This window comes from Vidua macroura, unplaced genomic scaffold (assembly GCF_024509145.1).
Source record: "Vidua macroura isolate BioBank_ID:100142 unplaced genomic scaffold, ASM2450914v1 whyUn_scaffold_107, whole genome shotgun sequence".
Classification (NCBI taxonomy): Eukaryota; Metazoa; Chordata; class Aves; order Passeriformes; family Viduidae; genus Vidua; species Vidua macroura.
The window spans coordinates 710,572-732,017 of NW_026530542.1; the positions used below are offsets into that span (position 1 = coordinate 710,572).

At 68.0% G+C, this 21,446-nt stretch overlaps 2 protein-coding genes across 4 annotated transcripts; one reads left to right on the plus strand and one right to left on the minus strand.

The window, feature by feature from the left end:
* Positions 1-723: 723 nt before the first annotated feature.
* Positions 724-18,625, plus strand: BAZ2A (bromodomain adjacent to zinc finger domain 2A). 3 transcript variants are annotated; one of them, XM_054004710.1, is made up of 29 exons: positions 724-805; positions 4,428-4,565; positions 5,221-5,802; positions 6,133-6,318; positions 6,821-7,006; positions 7,230-7,454; positions 7,540-7,600; positions 7,965-8,073; positions 8,251-8,352; positions 8,440-8,650; positions 8,762-8,823; positions 8,915-8,980; positions 9,085-9,276; positions 9,369-9,623; positions 10,410-10,624; positions 10,737-10,811; positions 10,936-11,098; positions 11,192-11,251; positions 11,342-11,477; positions 11,563-12,140; positions 12,552-12,777; positions 12,862-13,017; positions 13,753-13,916; positions 13,991-14,274; positions 14,942-15,074; positions 15,156-15,302; positions 15,940-16,169; positions 16,250-16,393; positions 17,219-18,625. In XM_054004710.1, exons 2-29 carry the CDS (start codon positions 4,430-4,432, stop codon positions 17,385-17,387), a joined length of 5,253 nt encoding a protein of 1,750 aa, XP_053860685.1. In that variant the 5' UTR covers positions 724-805; positions 4,428-4,429; the 3' UTR covers positions 17,388-18,625. The 3 variants fall into 3 exon arrangements, with proteins under 3 accessions (XP_053860685.1, XP_053860683.1, XP_053860682.1); XM_054004708.1 differs by lacking the exon at positions 724-805 and adding an exon at positions 1,746-1,827; XM_054004707.1 differs by lacking the exon at positions 724-805 and adding an exon at positions 1,893-1,976.
* A 1,197-nt stretch (positions 18,626-19,822) lies between these two features.
* Positions 19,823-21,312, minus strand: LOC128822893 (uncharacterized; the record flags this gene model as incomplete). The annotated part of the gene is made up of 1 exon (XM_054004768.1): positions 19,823-21,312. A coding segment is annotated over one exon (1,059 nt), but the record flags the coding sequence as incomplete, so codon positions are not given.
* Between the last annotated feature and the right edge of the window lie 134 nt (positions 21,313-21,446).

The following is a 21,446-nucleotide window of genomic DNA, read 5'->3' on the forward strand; positions in this document are numbered from 1 at the left end:
AGCCCTGGGGCTCGCCCTGGCCCACCCACCCCAGGATCCCCTCCATGGGGGGGGGGGGTTGTGCTGGGTTCTGTCTCCCTGCTCCACTGCAGGGACCCCCAGCCCTGGGGGGCTCCCCTTTGTCCCCCTCCTCCCTCCCCAGAACGGCAGCGTCGCCCCTCCGCTGCAGGGACAGCCCGGGGAGGAGGGGGGGGTGACAGATGCTGGTGCTGTGTCGCTGCCCAGCCCTGTGTCCGTCTGTCTGTCCCAGTGCCCGTCGTTCCCCCCCGCCCCCCCGCGCAGTTCCAGCTCCACCATTTCGCAGCACAAAGAAGGCGCCCCGGCCCGGCCCGGCCCCGGCAGCTGCCACTTTGTCCACGGGGTCCCGGGGGGCCGCTCCGGCCCGACCTCGCCCACTGCGGGGCTGGGGGCCATCCCCCGAGGGTACCGGGACCACCCCCAACTCCCGCCCCCCCCCCCCCCCGCACCGCTCCGCCGGTGACCCCCCGGTGACGGGCTCTGCTCCGCCCCACGGAGGAGCGGGGTCCCGGGGGTGTTCCCGCGGGGGCGGCAGCCGGTGGTCCCTGCGGCGTGCCCCCTCTTGGGGGGTGTCCCCGGCCCCCCCCACACACACCCCACGGAGGGCGGCGGTCCCTTTAAATGGCGGCGCGGCCCCGGTGGCGGAGGGGGCGGCGGCGGTCGCTGACATCACGCGGGGCCGGGAGCACCTGCGCCCCGCCCGGCTCCGCCACCGGCACCGGCACCTCAGCGCACCGGGCCGGGCGGGCACCGGGGCTGGTGCGGGCCGCCCCCGCCGCCCCCCCAGGTACGCAGCGCGCAGGACGGGACCCGCGGACGGGGATACCGGGACCCACCGGGACCCCCTAGGGGGCTGTGATGGCTGTATAGGGACCCCCGGATCTGTACCGGGACCCCCTGAGACCGGGCCAGCTGCACCAGGACCCCCGGCTCCGTACCGGGACCTCCCCAACCCCCCGGGAGCCTCCAACAAGCGGGGAACCCCCGCACCGGGCTCCGCTGCCCCGCACCGGGAAGGGACACCCCCCCTTCCTTTCCACTGCGGCCGCACCGGGACAGCCCCCCCGCACCGGGATCCCCTTCTCCCCCCGCCGCCCCCGGAGCCGGTGTCGCCCCCGGGCCCTGCGCAGCGCGGCCCGGCCGGTGCCACGTGACGTCACCGGGGATCCCGGGGGCCGGGGGGAGCTGGGGGGGGCCGGTGACCCCGCGGCCGAACCAGGGAGCACCGGTGCCCGGCAGGGTCCCGGTCCCGCTGCGCCGCCGTTCTCGGGGGTCGAGTTGGGGCTGCGGGGAGCGAGGGGGGGGGAAACGGACGAGAGAGCGCGGGGAGGGGGGGGGGGGGGGGGAACGGGGGGGACGTTCCCGGGGGGTGCCGGTGCGGGCTGGGGGAGCCCCGGGGGGAGCCGGGGGTCCCGGAGCCAGGGGTGGGGGGGCGTCCCCGCGTGGGGATTCCCCCCGCCCTGACCCCGCCGGGGGCGGGGATCCCCCTCCCACGTGGGCGCGCGCCCGCCCCCGGTGACGCCACGGCGGCGCCGCTCCCGGTGACGCCACTGCGGCCGCCGTGACGTGCGGGGGGAGGCGGGGGGGGGGGGGGAGGACGGGACGGGACGGGGGCGGTCCCGGGACCGCCCGGCGGCGCGAGGCGCTTCCTGCCGCGGCCGCGGGTTCGGCTCCGCGGCCCGGCCCGGTACCGGAGCGCATCGGAGCGGAGGGGCCCCGGCCCGGCCCGGTGCGGCGGAGGGGCCGCGCCATGCCGAGCCGCCCCCCGCCCCGCGCCGCCTGAGCGGGGCCCGCGCCGCCGCCTGCCAGGTGCGGGGTCGCGGCGGAGGAGGGGCGGGCGGGCGGTAACGGGCCGTTAACGGCCCGGCTGAAGGGAGCGAGGGGGTGGGAGGGTCGGTTGCGGCGGTTTGGGCCCGGCGGCGGCGGCGGCGGCACCCCGCTCCGCTTTCCTGACCTCGGTGAGACGCCGTCCTCTCCCCGCCGATGCCCCCTGCGCATCCCGGTCCCATGGCGTGACCCCCCCCCTTCCTCCTCCGTTACCGGCTCCCGGTGACCCCCCCGCTTCCCTCCCTGTGCAGCGGCCAAAGGCCCGGACCGGGAGCCCGAGCCCCGTCCCCGGTGGCCGGTGCGGTTTCCCCGCAGCCCCGTCCCGGAGCTCGGGGGGAGCCCCCTCCTCTCCGGCACTGCCCGTCCGTGTCCCCCCTCCCCTCACTCTCCGGGACCGAAACCCCCCTGCGGCGGCGGGGGGGCGCGGACACCGAGCCCCCCCCAATCCCTCGAGACCCGGCGGGGGGCTGGTGAGAGGGCTGGGGGTGTCCTTGCCGCAGGGACCGGGGGGTCCCCGGCGGGTGCGGCGCTGCGGGGCCGGGGGGGGCCGGTCCCGTGTCCCCCCGTGTGTCCGTCCCCGCAGGAAGTGGCCGGGAAATGGCAGCCGGTTGTTGCGTCTCGTTGTTTTTGAAACGTCCTTTTTAATCAGGTCGCGTCACGCTCCCGGGGCCTCCCGGTGCCACCGGCCCGTGGGGGCCGCAGAACCGGGCAGGCCGAGCTCTCTGCCCGGGGAATGGCACCGGCTCCACGGCACCGACAGTTCCCCCCCAGCTCAGCTCCCAGGGGCAGTCGTGGCCCCGGTGTCCCCGCGGGGATCCCAGGGCCCGGTGGTGCCACCGCCACCGGGTTTGACACCCAGGCGAGCGGCGCTGCCACGTTGGCCGTGCCCGGTGTGACAGGAGCCGGGGTCAGCCGCGGGCTCAGCGCCCACCTTGTCACCCGCCATCACCGAGGTCCCTGCAGTGCCACCATCCGAGGCTCCTGCCCCTCGCCCTCCTCACCTTGCCTGGCTCCGGTTTCTCTCCGTGGCCCAGTTTCAGCTCCACACTCGGTGGCTCAGGGCGGGGGGAGCGGGGCCACAGGAGCCCCGGTGCGGGTGGGAGGTGACGGGTGGCCGTGGATGGCCGTGGATGGCCATGGATGGCCATGGATGGCCGGTGTCCACAATGCACCTGGCACTGGCTGAGCTCCCAGCGATGCCAAGGGCGGCTCTGGCCTCTGCTGGGCCTGGGCTGTCCCTGGAGCAAGGGTGACATTCCCACTTTGCTGGCTTTTATTTCCTCCCGGCCCCCATCCCACGCTGGCACGTGCCCCGACCATCCCAGTCCACCTCAGTCTGCGACCTGCAGCCGCCACCTGCCCGGTTCTGGCACATCCCTCGGCCGCCTGCTCTGACCTCCAGAGCCGGCAGCGCCTTCCTGGCCGGCACATCACACGCGGGGTGGGACCGGAAAGGCTTTTCCTTATCCAGCCCTGCTGCTCCCGGTGTCCCCACGCCCGGGGGTTCCAGCTGGGTCGGGGCAGAGGCCGGTTCACGGCTCAGGGGAGGCGGCTGCGGGTCCATCCCGGCGTGTCCGGGAGCCGCGCGCGTGTGGCAGCTGCGTCACCGCCCATACGGGTTTCTCCGGTGGATGAATCACCGGGTGGCCCTGGCCAGGCTCGGTGGCCCCTGCGGCCCCTGCCAGGGCACCAGCTGAGGCGGGCGAGGGTGTGATGAAATCCGGGTTTCGACACGGGCTGTGCCACCAGCAGCTGCTGAAGGGCCGAGTGTGGCGGCCTTGGCCCTTCCGGAGAGGTCGGCGCCGCCTTGGCCGGTGGTGGGTTTGGCAAGCGTGGCACAACCAGGAGTTGCCGGCGGTGGCAGCTCTGGGGGTGTCCCTGTGGGTCCCCACCAGCACTGGGGCTCCCTCCTCATCTGCTGGGCTTGCAGGGCTTTCAGTTCGCCTGTGCCCCATCCCAGGGCTGGACCCACTGGGATCTCTCCTTGCAGCCTCGGGTTTGAGGGAGCGTTTGGGGTTCCTGGGGGGTGAAGGTCACCAGGCTCCTGCCCGAGCCAGCGCTGGGGCTTCAGCTCCTGCTTGCTCCCAGCATGGCCTGGCCTCAACCCCTGGAGGTGTTCCTGGGGGACGGGGTGTGGGGGAGATGGCAGGGACACTGTCTGTCACCACAGGGTCATTGCTGTGCCAGGGGCGTTGGGTTATGCTGGCTCCTCATGGGGTCACAGAGCTGCTTTGGGGGGGTCTGTATGGTCCTTGGCTGGGAGCCCAGGACCAGCCACGGGATGGTGGCACACGGTGATCACACCTTGGCGGTGGCCGTCCCCGGGGACGCCGATGACAGGCTGTGCTCAAGCAGGTGGCAGCTCATCCAGCTGGGGTGCCTGGGCCTGGGCCAAAGCGCAGCACAGGTGGCATCTCAGTCCTGGGGGGCTTCACTGTCACTCCTCACCCTCCCCAGCCCTCAAGCCCCAGGCTGGGGACTGCAGGGAGAAGGAACAGAGGGTCAGTGGTGGGTGGGTCACCACACTGGCAGCCCCAGTCCACGCCAGTGACTGACCCGGGTCCATCTTCTCCCCCGTGCAGAAATGGAAACAAACAACCATTTTAACTTCACTGGCCTTTCCTCTGCACCCGCTGCCTCAGGACCGAAACCCACGCCTGCCTCAGGGGACTCCCCCTTCACCCACAGCTCCCTGCTCAGCTTCCCCCAGCAAGGGAAAAGTAAGTGACCCCACGGGGACAGGGATGGAGGGGCTGCAGGGATGGGGTGGCCGTGGGGCCAGAGGGGACGCAGGGATGGGAGGGCTGCAGGGATGGGGTGGCCGTGGGGCCAGAGGGGACGCAGGGATGGGAGGGCTGCAGGGATGGGGTGGCTGTGGGGCCAGAGGGGACGCAGGGATGGGAGGGCTGCAGGGATGGGGTGGCCGTGGGGCCAGAGGGGACGCAGGGATGGGAGGGCTGCAGGAACAGAGGGATGGAGGGACTGTGGCCGGCGGCAGCTCCAGCGCGTGGGGCCAGGGCCGGGGTCTGTGCGTCCCTGCCGCCGCCTTGGCCTAGAAAAGCGGCCGCGCCGGCACAGGGGCCGTGCGTGGATTTGGCTGGTCAGCTGATCCGGCACAGCCCTGCCAAGCGCTCGGCTAATCCCCGGCGTCCTGCGGCGCTCGGCCCGGTGCCGGCAGAGCCTGTGGCAGAGCCGGTTTGGCAAACGGGGACTGTGCGACTCCCCCCCCTCTCCCCCTGCTTCTCTCCAGGCACTGGCGGGGGGGGGGACAAGAGCAGGGCTTTTGCAGCTGCCCAGCCTGGTCATTGATCCATCCTCAAACCCACTGGAGAGACCCCGCGGCGCTGACCTCGCCGTCCCTCTGCTCCCTCGCAGGTCTGAACGGGGGCATGAATGTCAATGGCTTCTCTACTGTATCACACCCCGGTACTTCAGGGACCTTCTCGCCCGGCTCCGCGCCCGCCGGGGCCCAGCCCCTCCGCGCCTACGACTGCCTGTGGGACTACGCGCCCTACGCGCCCGCCGGCGGCCTCAAGGACGGGGGCCCGCCCGCCCTCGGACAGTTCCCCCTCAACGGCGTGGCCGGGGGGTCGCGGCCGGCGTCGCCGGGGCACGGCACCAACCTGCGGGCGGCCGGGCAGGAGTTCTGGGGCAACGGCACCGCCGGGCCCATGGGGCTGAGCTTCGACTCGCAGGAGCTCTACGACTCCTTCCACGACCAGAGCTTCGAGCTGATGCAGAACGGGCCTGACGGCTTCTACGCGGCGGGTCAGTCCTCGCCCATACTGAGCTCGGACACGCAGCCCTTCCCACTGGCTCCGGACGAGCCGGACCCCGGCCAGGGGGATGCTGACGGCGCAGCCAAAGAGATGCCCACCACCACCACCACCACCACCACCATCACGGAGAACGGGGGTGGGCTGGTGGGCAGCCAGGAGCTGGAGGAGGCACAGCCAGGTAGGAGCCCGGGAGGGGTGGCAGAGCTCTGGGATGCGGCGCTGGGGCTCCAGCACGTGGGTGCTGGGTCCTGGTCGAGTTGGGCATCGCGTTCCTTGGGGAATCGCAGCTGCTCTGACCCGCCTGCCCGGTGTCCTGGATGGGGTTTGGCCAGTCACAGCTTGGAGTAGGCGTCGGGATCTCATAAAACCAGGCTAGGCACAGCCCGGGGTGTCACCACCCAGTGCCATGGAGGGCTGGGTGTCCCAGCACAGGGAACGGCAGCGGGGATCCCCCGGCTCTGTCACCGTCACGTCTCAGGGTCTGTTTTCGGTCGATTGTTCCCTTCAGACCTGAAGATCTGCAGCTACAACGGGGCTGCAGCCGCTGGCGCGGGCTCGCTGGGGCCGGAGGGGCCCGTCCTGGCACCCAGGGCCAGCGGGTGCCTGGGGGACGCGTCGCCCATCGCCCCGCGGCTGGAGGACACCCACATCCTCAGCGAGGACCCCCTGGAGCCCTTCGAGTCCCTGGCCAGAGGTACGGGGGTGTCAGGGAGGGGGTTGGTGTCGGGGTAGGGCGCGGGGGGGGGCACAACCATTCCCTGGCCGCGGTGCCCGGGAAGCAGCGCCAGCCCTTCCCCGTCCCGGTGGGGCGATGCGGCGGCGGAGGCGGCGGTGGCCGTGGCCTTCTCCCGAGGCAGGGGCGGGCCCGCGTCCCCGCCGCGCTGCCGGCCTTCCCTGCCTTCCTTCCCGTCCTTCCCAGCTCCGTGACGAGGCGGTTACTCAGCGCCTGAACTTCCGCGCTGCTGAGCATCGCCACGGCCATTTTGGGCTCCTCCGCTTCCCAGAGGAGGAGGAGGAGGAGGAGGAGGAGGCGGGGCTGGGGAGGGGGGGGGGGTGGGCAGCCCAAACCCCTTTTAACCCCTCTGCTGCCGGAGCCTTTTCGGCTGCTCCACACACACACACACACCCCGCTATTCCCCGGGAGCGGAGATGTGGGTCCGTGTGCCCCCAGCCCTGGTGCTCACCCCCCTCCCCAGACCCCGGCACCGGCGACCTGTACGCCATGGACGACTCGCAGCTGGTGAGCGACAAGTCCTCCTTGGAGGAGCCCCCCGACCTGGCCGCCAGCCCCCCACTCCACGCCGGCCCCTTCAGCCTGCTGCCCGCCAGCCCCTCGCCCGCCCCGCTGCTCGATGGCCCCGGCTCGCCGCCCGCCCTGCCCGGTACGTGCGGCCCCGGGATGTCCCCCCACACCGGGTGGGAAGGGGGGGGGGGGGGTCACCCCACCGGTTCCCCACGAGGGATGGAGCGTGTGCCAGCGCCGGTGTGGAACGCGTGAGCCCCACGGGGGTCTCGGTGGCACCAGCGAGGCCCCCGGGCAGCGCAGGGAGGGGACGCGCGGCCCCGGTGACGTGTCCGGTGACGTGCCTGACCTTGGCTCCTCAGGCGACAACGCCGAGCTGAAGAGCGGCGACCACGCGGGGCTGCGGGAGTCGGGGTCCCTGGAGCTCGACCCTCCGCTGGAGCCGGAGTCTCCGGCCCCGTCTGCGGAGGAGGAGGAAGAGGAGGACGAAGAGGAGGAGGAGGAGGCTGCCGATAGCTGCCCGGACACTTCGGCCGCGCCAGAAGGAGAGAGCGAGGAGCCCGCCCTGCTGAGTGCCTCGGGGGCAGGTGTGGCGGCCACCTCACCCCGCCGTGCTGACCCCTCGGTGCCCCCGCCCGCCAGCCCATCGTCCCATCTGTCCCCTCCCCGCAGGTGATGTCCCTCGCCGGCGCATCGCCACGCAGGAGGAGGTGCGCTTCCCGCTGCAGCACGGGTACGTGGGGTGGCCCCCGACCCTGTTCCCTTTCCACCGCCCTGTCCCTGTCCCCCCCCCCGGCCGTCCTGCCCCACAGCTCTGGCCCCCTCCCACCGTCCCCTCCCCATCCTGCCTCAAAAACTACCGTCCCCTTGCCACCATGCTGCTCCCGAAACTCTCCCCGTCCTGTCCCCATCCCCATCGCCATCCCCTTCCCATCCTGCCCCTGTCCCCACCCCTTTCCCATCCTGCCCCTCTCTCCATCCCCATCCCGTCCCCATCCCCACCCCCTCGCACTACTCTGTCCCCTCCTCGTCTTGTCCCCGGTACTGTCCCCTGCCCATCCCGCCCCACGGCCCCGGGCTGACGCTGCCGTGCCCAGGTGGAGGCGGGAGGTTCGGATCAAGAAGGGGAACCATCGCTGGCAGGGCGAGACCTGGTACTACGGCCCCTGCGGGAAGAGGATGAAGCAGTTCCCGGAGGTGATCAAGGTACCGCCCCTGGGGACAGCGGCGCGGGGGTGGCTGACCCGAGATGTGTGTGGGAGGGGGGGTTCTGCTCCACCACAGACCCCCCCAACGCCCAGGACCGCAGCTGATGGAGGCTGTGGCGAAGCGGGAGCGCTGAGCCTTCCTCACAGCCTTCCTCCTCCTCCTCCCTGTCGCCAGTACCTGAGCAGGAACATGGTGCAGGACGTCCGGCGAGAGCACTTCAGCTTCAGCCCCCGCATGCCCGTGGGAGACTTCTACGAGGAGCGGGACACGCCAGAGGTGGGTCTGGGGGCGGCTGAGCCCCCCCTGTCCCCCCCCCACAACCCCTCGCTGTGCCCGGGGGTGACCCCAGCTCGTGCCCCACAGGGCGTGCAGTGGGTGAAGCTGAGCCCCGAGGAGATCCCCGGGCGCATCCAGGCCATCACGGGCAAGCGCGGCCGGCCCCGTAACGCCGAGAAGGCCAAGCCCAAGGAGCCCCCGGCCACCAAACGGGGCCGGGGCCGCCCGCCCAAGGTCAGGATGGTGGATTTGCTGAGCAAGACGGACGCGCGGCTGCTGAAGAGGCTGGAAGCACAAGGTACCCCCCCTTCCCAGCCCCGGCGTGGGGGGTGCTGGGGAAGCCCCTCACAGCCTGGCCCCGGTGGGATCCCAGCGCCCGCTTCATGTCCACTCTGTGCCCCCCCACCAGAGGTGCTCAGCGAGGAGGACAAGCTGAAAATGAGCAAGATCAAGAAGAAGATGAGGCGGAAGGTGCGGGCATGGGGCTCGGGGGCTGCTCAGGTTTGGTGGGGGGGTTTCCCTGGTGCAGGGGGTCTCTGAGCGGGTCTTGTCCTCCCCTCAGGCCAAGAACAAGCAGAAACAGGAGGCCAAAGCCCCGAGGGCCAAGGAGGCCAAGAAAAAATCTAAGGTCAGTCCGTGGGCACGACTAGGCCGTGGAGAGGGAGGAGTTGAAAAATGGATTTTCCCCTTTATCTTTTTTTTTTTCCCCACACATCCGGACTCTTGACTCAGGCCAAGGAGAAGAAGGGGAAGCCAGAGAAGGGCAAGGACAAGGCCCGGCCCAAGGAGAAGAAGGGCAAGGGGCCTCGGAAGGCGGACAAGGGGCTGCTGGCCCAGCGGCGCCTGGAGGAGCGGCAGCGGCAGCAGCTCATCCTGGAGGAGATGAAGAAGCCCACGGAGGACATGTGCCTGGGGGACCACCAGGTGGGCTGTGCCAGGGGGCTCACAAAGGTCACCCCAGGGAGCCTCCAGCTGGTCCTGACCCCCCCCCCCCCCTTCTTCTCCCTGCTCCGCAGCCCCTTCCAGCCTTCTCCCGCATCCCGGGGCTCGTCCTGCCCAGCCGCGCCTTCTCCGACTGCCTGACGGTGGTGGAGTTCCTGCAGAGCTACGGGAAGGTGCTGGGGCTGGAGCCGGCGCGGGACGTGCCCACGCTGGGCGCGCTGCAGGAGGGGCTGCTGGGGGTGGCCCCCGGCGCGGGGCAGCTGCAGGACCTGCTGGTGAGGCTGCTGCAGGCAGCGCTCTGCGACCCCGGGCTGCCACCCTACTGCCAGGTGAGACCCCTTTCCCTGCCAGGTGAGACCCCTTTCCCCGCCAGGTGAGACCCCTTTCCTTGCCAGGTGAGACCCCCCATTAGGTGAGACCCCCACCCCCACCAGGTCAGACAATTCCTTCCCTTCCCTTTCACCCCTTTTCCCCTTCCCTTATTTTTCCCCTTCCCCTATTTTTTTCCCTTTTCCTTTCCTTTCTCCCTCTTCTTTTCCCTTTCCTTTTCCCCCTTTCAATTTTGCCCATCCCTTTTCTTCCCTCCTCTTTGTTCCCCCCACTTTCCTTTCCCTCTCTTTCCTTTTCCTCCCTTTTCTTTTTTCAATCCTTTTCCCACCTTCACCGTTCTTTTCTTTTTTCTCTCATTTTCCTTTCCCTTTCACCCCTTTGTTCTTTCTTTTCCTTCCCTTTTCTTCCTTTTCTTCTCACCACCTTTTTTTTTTTTTTTTTTTACTTCTGCTTTCACTTTCCTTCCGTCCCCTTTCATTTTCTCTTTCTTTCTCTCTTTTTCACCACCTTCTCCCCTTTTTCCCCCTCCCCTGGCTGGGGCTATTAGTGCCTGTAAAACTCGGGATAGGGAATCCTAAATTTGGGATGTGCTGCGTTCCCTGCTCTCCTCCCCTGTGGCCAGCCCCCTCCTCACCCCCAGCATCTTTTGGGGTGTCCCCCCATCTGTCCTTGTGGTGGGAGCACACCCAGAACACCTTTGGGCAAGAACCCCCTCCTGACAAACCCCCATGGGGGGGGGGGGGCAAGGAGGGGACTCCCCAAACCTCTCCATTTGCTCTGCCCAGTCCCTGAAGATCCTGGGGGAGAAGGTGTCGGAGATCAGCCTGAACCGCGACACCGTGTCCGAGGTGCTGCGCTGCTTCCTGACGGCGCACGGGGCGGGCGCGGAGCTGTGCGAGGGGCTGCGCACCAAACCCTTCCAGGCGCTGCCCCCGGAGCGCAAAGCCGCCATCCTGGTCTTCCTCATCAACGAGCTCAACAGCAGCGCCCTCATCATCAGGTGGGGCTGGCTGGGGGGGGGCACCAAAATCCTCTGATTCTGGATGCTGGAGTGGATCCTGCTGCGCTCGTGCAGCTGCTCACTGCAGCCACCCCCATCCCCTGTTCTGCAGCGAGATCGACAAGACCCTGGAGAACATGTCCAACTACAGGAAGAACAAGTGGATCATCGAAGGCCGACTGCGCAGGTTGGTGGGGAAGGGGCTTCGCTTGCAGCCTCAGCACCTTCCCCTCCGGGTGACCAGGTGGCCTCAGGGGGCGTGGGGTGAGCAGGGGGACGGGTACCCAACGCCTCCAACTGTGTCCCGGCAGGCTGAAGTTCGCCCTGGCCAAGAAGACGGGCCGTCCCGAGTCGGAGATCACGGGGCTGGAGGACGGCCGGCGCCGGCGCAGCTCCCGCCTGACCGAGGACGTGGGGCTGGAGATGGAGGAGGAAGAGGAAACCCGGGGGCGGAGATCCCGCCGGGAGGAGGAGGTGGGGTGCTCCGGGCTCTGCTGGGTGGGGGGAGCAGAGGCGGGGGTGCCACCTCGGGGATCCCTTTTCTGACTGATCCATGCCTTCCCCCAGGTTGACACGTCTGCATCCAGCGTCCCGGAGCTGGAGCGGCAGATCGAGAAGCTGGCCAAGGTGAGCGGGTGCTGGAGGGCTGGAGTTCAGCCCTGCTGGGGGGGATGCAGCCCCCTCACCACCGCCCCCCCCGCCCCACTCTCCCCACAGAGGCAGATGTTCTTCCGCAAGAAGCTGCTCCATTCCTCGCAGACCCTGCGTGCAGCCTCCCTGGGCCAGGACCGCTTCCGGCGCCGCTACTGGGTCCTGCCCCACCTGGGCGGCATCTTCGTGGAGGGCGCGGAGGGTGAGCGGGGAAGGGGCTTTGGGGGGGGTTGTCACAGCTGGGAGAGGACCCCACATCTCACCTGCTCCTCGTCCTCCTGTCACAGCAGCTGAGCCGGTGGCTCAGGAGCCTCCAGAGGAGAAGGTGTCCCCGCACGTGCCCCCGGTGAAGGAGGAGCCGGCCGCCGTGCCCGTTGCCAGCCGGACGAGCTCCTCGGCCTCGCGCGCCCGCGGGCGGCCCCGGAAGAGCAAAGAGGAGCTGGCACAGCACTGCGAGCCCTGCCCCGTCCCGCTCAACGGGGTCCTGGAGGAGCCAGAGCCCCTGGGGCAGAGCCAGCACGACCTCAGCCAGTCGGCCTTCCTGTCCTGGCTGAGCCAGACCCAGTCGTCCCTGCTCAAGGACTCAGTCCTCACCCCCGCCAGCAGCCCCGGCAAAGGGGACACGGGGCTCCCGCCCCCCGGGGCCCCCTCGGACCCCATGGAGGAGGAAGAGGAGGAGGAGGAGGAGGAGGAGAGAGCCCCGGAGGCTGTGGCAAAGCGAGGGCCCTGGTTCAACCTGCTGCCCCGCACGCCTTGCGATGACCGAGCCGCCCTCGCTACCTCCTCGGCCGAGCCCTCGCCGCGAGCCCCCGCAGCCCCCCGCAGCCAGAGCCGTGGGGAGCCCCCCAAGGGCTCGGCACGGCAGGTATGGGCTGGGGGGGGCTGCACCCTGCACTTGCACCCCGACCTGAGGGGTTGTATGGGGAGGGGGATTCTCCCTGGGCAGCTGCGGGGAGTGGCGTGGGACCCTGTGTCTGACCTGGGCAGGGGTGGTGGCACAGGGGGCTCAGTCCTGCTGCCCTGGACAGGCTGGTGAGAAGGGAAACAGCTCCAGGGGTGGGGAGGCTGCAGGACTTGGGGCTGTGGGGTTGAGGGGCTGAAGGATTGGGGGTTGTAGGGTTGGGGGGCTTTGGGATCGCGGGGCTGCAGGATTGGGGGGGGGTGCGGGATTCAGGGGCTGAGGATCCAGGTGTGCTAATCCTTGTGGGTCCCTTCCAAAGCAGAATATTTTATAATTTCCTGTGTGTCTTCTCTGATATTCCCCCTGTCCCTCCAGCTGAACGGCCTCCCCGCAGACGACCCCACGGCTCCCCTGCTCGCCTCCACGCCGGTGCACGCCGGCCCCAGGGCCCACGGCGCCTGCCCCCGCAGCCAGGGCAGCCTGGAAAAGCTCCAGGACGTGCCGGGACAACCCAAACGCCGAGGGAGACCCCCCACCAAATTCTTCAAGCAGATGGAGCAGAAATACCTGACGCAGCTGACGGAGCAGCCGGTGCCCACCGGTGAGAGCCGGGAGCCCCCGGGACCCCCGTGGCGGCGGTGCCGGTGCCCCGGCACGGTGCTGAGCTGTGGCACTGGCCTTGCAGAGATGCAGAGCGGGTGGTGGTGGCTGCGGGACCCCGAGGAGCTGGAGGCCGTGGCGCGGGCGCTGCACCCGCGCGGCATCCGGGAGAAGGCCCTGCACAAGCACCTCACCAAGCACAAGGAGTTCCTGCGCGAGGTTTGCCTCCGGACCACCACCGGTGAGTCTGCCCGGCCCCCCCCCAGAGCCCACCCCTGCCCCCAGACCCACCTCCCTCCTGCTTGTCCTTCTGTGAGCCCCAAGACCTCACCTTCCACCCCTCCCCTGGGGCAGGGGGCTGCTCCCTGTTACCCCCCTGAGCCCATGCTCTGGTTCTCCAGCCTGCTCTCTAGGTTGGGGGGCTACTGCTCCTGTGCCCCCCCACCAAGCCCACCCTCTGCCCCCCAGACCCCACATTCCACCCACACCACCAGGGTGGGGGGCTGCCGCCTGTCCCCCTGTGAGCCTCCCCTGTGCCCCTCCAGACCCCCATCTTCTTGCACCTCCAGCTTAGGGAGCTCCTCTCCGTCCCCCTTTTCTCCCCTCAGACCCCATCTTCCCCTTGTGTCCCAGGATGGGGCTTTGCTGCCTGTCCCCCCTTCCCGACTCCCCATTTTCTCCTCTCCAGACCCCATTATGTCCCAGGATGGGGCTCTGCTGCCTGTCCCCCATCCCTGACCCCTTTTCCTCCTCTCCAGACCCCATCGTGTCCCAGGATAGGGAGCTGCTCCCTGTCCCCCTTTTTCTCCTCTCCAGACCCCATCTTCCCCCTGTGTCCCAGGATGGGGCTCTGCTGCCTGTCCCCCCTTCCTGACTCCCCATTTTCTCCTCTCCAGACTCCATCTTCCCCCTGTGTCCCAGGATGGGGCTCTGCTGCCTGTCCCCCCTTCCTGACTCCCCATTTTCTCCTCTCCAGACCCCATCTTCCACCCGCGCCCGGACTCGGCCGCTGCCGCGGTGTCTCAGGAAGCCCTGGCGCAGTGGTCAGTGCCGGACAGAGCCTACGAGACCGACCTGGGCGTCCTGCAGTGGGTGGAGGAGCTGGAGCAGCGCGTCCTCATGGCCGACCTGCAGATCCGGGTGGGTGCCGGGCAGGGCGATCCTGCTGCCGGGGTGACCAACTGACCACCGCTGACCCCGCTGTCCCTCCGCAGGGCTGGACGTGCCCCAGCCCGGACTCGACGCGGGACGACCTGAGGTACTGCGAGCACAAGGTGGAGCCCCTGGAGGACATCACGGTGCGCAGCCGGCGGGACGGGCTGCCCCTGCGCCGGGAGCTCACCAACCCCCTGGACCTGGCCGTGCTCCGGCTGGCGGCGCTGGAGCAGAACCTGGAGCGCCGCTACCTGAAGGAGCCGCTGTGGCCGCTGCACGAGGTGGTGCTGGAGAAAGCGGTGCTGAGCGGCCCCGAGGAGCTGAGCCTGGGCCCCACCGAGATGTGAGCACCCCACACATCCCCCCCCTCCCTGAGCCCTGCCCTGGGTTAGGAAGGGGTCATTCCTGCCCTCCCCCGGAAATGTGGGGGGCCAGCAGGGTCTGTCCTGGGGGTGGGGATGTCCCAGGGATGGGATGAAGGTCCCTTGTGTGTCACCGGTGTTCTTCCTGGGATAGGGATCCTTCCCAGGAATGTGGGAGACCCTCAGAGGTCCTTGGGGTCTCTCTTGGAGGTGGGAGTGTTTTCTGGGGGTCCCTCACAGGAATGAGGGGCCATCGGGGTTCCTCTTGGGGATGAGAGTCTCTTCTGCGGATCAGGACCCTTCCTGGGAATGTGGGGCGCCAGCAGGGTTTGTCCTGGTGGTGGGGGTCTCTCAGATGCCATCGTGGTCCCTCTGGGGGATGAAAGACTTCCCTGGGAATGAGGAACCCTCACAGGGGTTTGGGGCTCCCTTGGAGACCCTTGGGGACGGGGGTCTCCCCTGGGGACGGGGGTCTCGTGAGGGTCATTGCGGTCCTGCTCAGGGCTGAGCAGGGACCGAGGCTCCTCCTTCTGGGACCCCTTCTGGCATCACCCAGGTGGGCTGTGGGGGGGTTCCCCATGACCCAGCTGGGAGCCTGGGCCAGGGCAGGACCCCCGTGCCGGGCTGAGCCCCCCGCTGTCCCCGCAGCGCCTACGAGATCACGCCGCGGGTGCGGACGTGGCGGCAGACGCTGGAGCGGTGCCGCAGCGCGGCCCAGGTGTCCCTGTGCATCTTCCAGCTGGAGAAATCCATCGCCTGGGAGAAATCCGTCAACAGAGTGGTGAGAGCCCGCGCCGGGGGGGGACGGAGGAGTGGTCCAGGGGGTGCCAAGGCGGCTCTGAGCCCCCCCGTGTCCCCGCAGACCTGCCTGGTTTGCCGGCGAGGGGATGACGACGAGCACCTGCTGCTGTGCGACGGCTGCGACCGCGGCTGCCACCTCTACTGCCACCGGCCCCGCATGACAGAGGTGCCCGAGGGCGACTGGTTCTGCTCCGTCTGTGTGGCCCGGGTAGGTTGGGGGGGGGGCAGCCCTCACACCCCACCAGGGTGATCCAGGAGGGATCCCAGACCCTGCTGGGCCCCCCGTCCCCAGGAGAGGTCCTGGGCTCTGGAAGAAACTCCGGTTCCCAAGAGGGACCCTGATGGCCCCCATGGGACCCCCGTCCCCAGGGGAGAGCCCCATTCTTGGAAGAGACCCCCATGGTCTCTGAGGGACCCCCATGTCCCTGGGAGGGGGGGGGGGTCCCCTTTTCTAGAAAAGACTCTCATTTCCAGGAGGGACCCTCATGGACCCTCATATCTGGGCAAGACCCCCGTATCAGTGGGAGGGATCCCCATCCCAGGAGGAACACTGGTGACCCCAGGGGGACTCCCACCCCTCTGGGGTGAGGACTTGGTCTCCAGGAGAGACCCTGATGGTGTCTGAGAGACCCCCAGCCCTAGGAGAGACCCTGGTGGCCCTTCCATTGCTGCGAGGGCTCCTGACCCCCAGCAGAATCTCTCATCCCCCAGAGACCCCGATGGCCTTTGAGGCACCTGATATCCCTGTGAAGGACCCCTGGGGGTCACCTCGGGGCTCAGGCAGTGGAGAAATGAGCCCAGGGTCCGGGGGGGGCAGAGGGTGACCCCCTTTTTCCCCCCAACAGGCAGGGCAGTACCGGGACCCCATCTCTCCGCGGCGAGGCAAGAAGCGGAAACGGGGCCGCGGGGTCGGGGGCAGCCCCGGCGAGGAGGAGCCGAGCCCGCGGCGCCGCCCAGCCCCGCGGCGTCGGGAGGGGCTGCCCGTGTCCCCCCGGTGCCCGGGGGAGGGTCTGACCCCCCCCCGCCGGAGGAGCTCGGCCCTGCGGGGCCAGCCCAGCGACCTGACCTTCTGCGAGTGAGTGGGGCCGGGGGAGCGCGGGGAGGGGGCTGCGGCCGCGCCCGCCGGGGGCTCCCCCTGATCTCCCCCTCTGCCAGGATCATCCTGATGGAGATGGAGTCGCACGAGGACGCCTGGCCCTTCCTGGAGCCCGTGAACCCCCGGCTGGTCCCCGGCTACCGCAAGATCATCAAGAACCCCATGGACTTCGCCACCATGCGCACGAGGCTGCTGCGGGGCGGGTGAGCTGGGCCGGGGTCCCTCGTGGGGCTGGGGGCACCTCCTGGGGGTGGGGGCTCCTCCAGGGCTGGCAGGGTCCCTCCCAGGGATTAGGTGTCCCTCTCAGGCCAGTGGTGTCCCTCAAAAGGATGACCCTTAGGGGTTTGGGGGCTCCTCCAGGGCTGGCAGGGTCCCTCCCAGGGGTTGGATGTCCCTCAAAAGGATGACCTTTATGGTTTTGGGGGCTCCTCCAGGGCTGGCAGGGTCCCTCCCAGGAATTAGGTGTCCCTCCCAGGCCAGTGGTGTCCCTCAAAGGGATGACCCCTGTGGGTTTGGGGGTCCACCCAAGGCTGGCAGGGGTTAGATGTCCCTCCCAGGCCAGTGGTGTCCCTCAAAGGGATGACCCCTGTGGGTTTGGGGGCTCTTCCAGGGCTGGCAGGGTCCCTCCTGAGCGTGAGGGTCCGTCAAAGGCCCTTGGGGATGGGGTTTCTTTGGGGCTGACAGGGATCCCTCCCAGGTTTGGGGTCTCTCCAGGAGATCACCTCCCTTCCCAACCATGAGGCTCTTGCCATTAGGGTTTCCTCCTAGGGATGGGGCCCATCCTGGGGACAGAGGTTTCTCTTGGGAATGGGGGTCCCTCCAGGGCTGTTGGGGTCTCTCCTGGGCTATGGGGGTCTTTCCTGGGGATCCCATCCCCTCCTGGGAATGGGGTTCCTTAGGGGGTTGATGGGGATGGGGGGATCAGTTCTCCTCCCAAAGTTCCCTCATGGGGACAGGGGTCCCTCCCAGGGACGGGGGTCCCATGAGGGGTCCCGGCCGCCCCCCACCCACCCCGTGCTGTCCCTCAGGTACTCGAGCTCGGCGGAGTTCGCTGCCGACGCCCTTTTGGTGTTCGACAACTGCCAGACCTTCAACGAGGACGACTCGGCCGTGGGCCGCGCCGGCCACGCCATGCGCCGGTTCTTCCAGAGCCGGTGGGAGGAATTTTATCAGGGAAAACGCGCTCCCAACCCGTGAGCGGGGGGGCCCGTGCCGTGCCCCCCACCCCCGGGGCCGGGGGTCTCCCCACGCCCCCACGAACTGCCTCCTCTGGAGCTGCTCTCGCTGCCTGCTGATCCCACACTGGGGGGGTGACCCCACAAAACCTCTGGCAGCGTGAACGGGCCCCCCCCCCCCCCCGCCCCTAAACTCCCCCTCCCCACCCTCAAAGCGGCCCCTTCCCGCTGCCAGGACCACCCCCCCCGCCCAAACCTCCCCAAAATCCTGCCCGGTTCCCTCCCCCCCACCCCGTCCCCCCCAATCCCCCTTTTTTTTTTTTCCAGCACCACAAACTCACAGACTTGTGTAAGCCAAAAAGGAAAAAAAAAAAAAAAAAAAAAAAAAAGAAGAGGTGGTTTTTTTTTTTTTTTTTCTTGCTTTCTTTCAAATTTCATTTTCGAATTAAGAGCAGAAACAGGCCCCACCCACCCCCTACCACCACCACCACCTTGTCCTCCACCCCCCCCCCCCAAAAAAGGGGAGATTTTCCCCCCCCCCACGTTGGGAATATTTAACGATAGCAATAGTTTAGTGAATGTCCGAGCACTCCTGTGCATCGTCTCATGCATTAACGGCCAGTAAAGTGGACTTAGCCCCCCCCCCCACCCCGGCCGGGACCCCCCCCCGCCCACGCAGACACTTTACGGGGAGGGGGACCCCCGGTGCCGCCCCCTCCCCATCCCACTCTGCTCTCGGACCCCTCCCCACCCGGCTCCAGGGACCAAACTGGGGAGGGCTGAGTGGGGGGGGGGGGTCCCGGCACCCCCCCCTTTCCCTGCCTCCACTTCTCAGGAAGAGCCCGGCCCCCCCTCCCCGGCACGCGGACCCCCCCCCTCCCCGGGGAGAGCTGGGGGGGGGGGTCCTGGCCGCCCCCCCACCCCCGACTGAGACCCCTCAGGGATGCTACTGCAGGCCCCGGGGCTGGGGGGGGGGGGGTCCAGCCCCCTGCCCACCCCCCCCCACCATGGACTTGAAGCCTCAGGCAGGTGTGACCCCCCCCAGACCCCACCGGGGGGGGGTTGCACTGGGTGGGGAGAGGTCCCGAATTTGGGGCAGGGGTCCCCCCCCCGGGTCACCCCATGTTTGGGGGTGGCCAGGGAGGGGAGCCAGGACCCCCCCACCCCCAGCCCGGCCCCCCCCCCCCCCGGCCAGGATATTACGGGTACTCGCTCTGGGGGTTCTGCGGCCAGAGGGGCTTTTTGGGGGGGGTCCCGGCACGTCCCCCCCCCCTCCCCAGCCCCACAGAGCACTGAAAACAACTCACCTACCTGGGCAGGGGGGGTCCGGCCGCGCCCCCCGCCCCCCAACCCCCCCCCCCCCCGTCTCAAAGTAGCCTTTTTTCTATCAGATAAACCTCAGAAACTTTTTATTTTATTTTATTTTTTTGCTTTGAAACTAAGAGGTGATTTGAAGTCTATTTGAACTGACTTTATATTATGCATAAATATTTATATTTTATCTAAATAACTGCGCTGTAAACGGACTTTTTTTGTGGTTTTAAGTCACGTTTTCGGATCTGTCAGGTTTTTTTTTTTTTTTTTTTGCTTTCTGGGTTGTTACTTTTTTTTTTTTTTTTTGGTTTTATTTTTTTGGTTTTTTTTTTTTTTTTTCAGTCGTGGGAAACTTTTTCGGGAGTCTCCGTATTGTTCTCGTGTTCGTTCAGTTAAAAGTTGCTCCCCCCCCCCCCACCTTTCCCTCTCCCTCCCCCCACCCCAGTTTGACACCCCCCCACCCCCAAAAGCTCCCCCCGGCTGGCCCCCACCCCCTCGGGGGGGCTGGGGAGGGGCTGGGGGGGGGTCTCTCTTTGTCCCCCCCCCCCCATTTACGGTGTGGTCGGGATCATTGTGCCCCCCCCTCATTTGGGGGAGCACCGTGTTCCCCCCCCCCCCCGGTCCCCCCCCCCCACCCCACCGCCGCCTTTTCTATAACCAGCCGTGTTGTTTTAGTGACTTTTTGATAATTGTACAGGTTTTTTGTGAATTTAAATTTATTTCTTTCTATATTTTTAGGACCAATCTCGTTTTTGATAAGGTTTAGAGGAGGGGGGCGGCCCCCCCCCCCGCCCCACCCGCCCTCCTCGCTGTTGCCTGTTGATGTCCCCCCACCCCGACCCCCTCCCCAAAAGAGTTGTAGGACCCCCCCCCCCCCCACCCGCGTGTTGCGTTCGAGAATAAAAAAATTCACGTTTGATAAACAAACCATGGTCTGAGCCTTGTTTTTTTTGGGGGGGGGGGCGCTGTGGAGGGGGGGTTTGTGACCCCTGAGTTTGGGGGGGCGTTGTGGGATTCCCTTCCCCCACCCTTTTCTCACCACACAAACGCTTTTTGTCCTTTTCTTGCCATTTTTTTATTTAGAAAAAAAAAAAAAAAAACAACCAAAAAAACAACCTCGAAGGGGGGGGGGGTGTCGGGGGCGGGGGGGGGGGGTCGCGGGGGTGTTTTTGGGTGGGTGGGGGTCGCGGGGGAGGGGGGGGCGAGCGCGGAAGCAGGAGGAAGAAAATACAAAACTAGAAACCTCTCGAGTTTTTTTTTTTTTTTTTTTAAAAAAAAGCAACTTAAAAACCTGTACAAAATGCGCTACGTATAAATTAAAGGGGGGGCCTGGGGGGGGGCCGAGGGGGCGAGGGGGGGGGGGGGTGGTCTCGGCTTGGCAGCTCGAGCTTCCCCCCCCCCCCCCACATCGCACCCCAGGACCGATGGGACCCCAAATCTCAGCCCCCCCTCCAAACCAGCAGCGGGGCAGGGGCTCAGCACGGGGGTCCCAGCGCCCCCCCCAGCCCCGGGGGGGGGGGTCCAGGGTGTGGGGGGGGGGGGGGTCTCCCTCTTTGGTTCCTTCCTTGGGGGGGTCACAGCCCCCCGACCAAAGGGGCCGTGCCCGGGGGGGGGGGCCGGGCCGTAGCAGCAACGGGGGGGAGGTGGGTGATGGCTGGAAACCGGGGGGAGGGGGCGTCACCCCGGGGGAGAGGGGGGGGGGGGCAAAAGACTGAAGCCCCCCCCCCCCGACACCCCCAGACCAGGGCTAGGCGCCCCCCGAGCTGTGGGGTGAGGTAGATGTGTGGTGGGGGGGGGGGTCCCACTGCCCCGGGGACCCCTCTGGGGACCCCCCCTGCATTTTGGGGGGGGGGCTGGAAGAACCGGGAGGCCCCTGGGCAGAGCTGGGGGGGGGGGGGGGGGCACGGCTGGGCCCAGAGCTGGAAGCAGTTAAGGGGCTGGGGGGGGGGTTTTGGGGGGGATGCCCCCCCCCCAATAGCGGGGAGGGACGGACGGACAGACCCCCGGTGAGGGGGTGCGAAGCTTTTTTGGAGGGGGGGGCCGAGGCTGCTCAGCTTCCTCCCCCCCCCCCCGCGACCCCCCCCCCAATCTTTGGTTGCAAGAGCCGCCCCCATGGGACCCCCTGATTGTCGCTGGGCGGGGGGGGGGGGGGGGGGGGGACAGCGGGGATGGGGGGGGGGCCGGGGTCCCCCCGGGGGGGGCACGGGGGCTCTAAAGTGCCTGGTTGACCCTCGGGGTGCCCGTCGAAGCTTGGGGAGGGGATTTTGGGGGGGAGTTGGGGGGGTTATTGCACTTGACCGACCCCCCCGGGGCAGGAATGGCTGGGGGGGGGGGGGGTGGGGAGGGAAGCACCCCCGGCCCTGCGGGGGGGCTGGTGCCCGGAGATTGGGGGGTGGGGGGGGGTTCTCCATGGCCCCCCCCCCAGCACCCCGGACCCCGAGCCGGGGGCACCGGGCAGCAGAAGGCACGGGGGGCACCGGGGCCGGCGGGGGCCGCGGGCCCTGGAAGCACGAGGGGGGGGCGGCCGGGACCCCCGGACCCCCCCGGGGCAGCGCACGGCAGCGGCGGCTTTTGCCTTTTTTTTTTTTCCTTTTTTTTTTTTTTCTCTTCCCCTTTTTTCTTTTTTTTTTTTTCCTTTTTTCTTTTTTTTCTTTTTTTCCTTTTTTTTTTTTTTTATCGCGTGTATGGACTTTTTTTTTTTTTTTTTTCCCTTTTTTTAGTTTTTTAGAAAACGCGGGAGGAAGAAAAGCCCTCCGAGGGGGGGGAG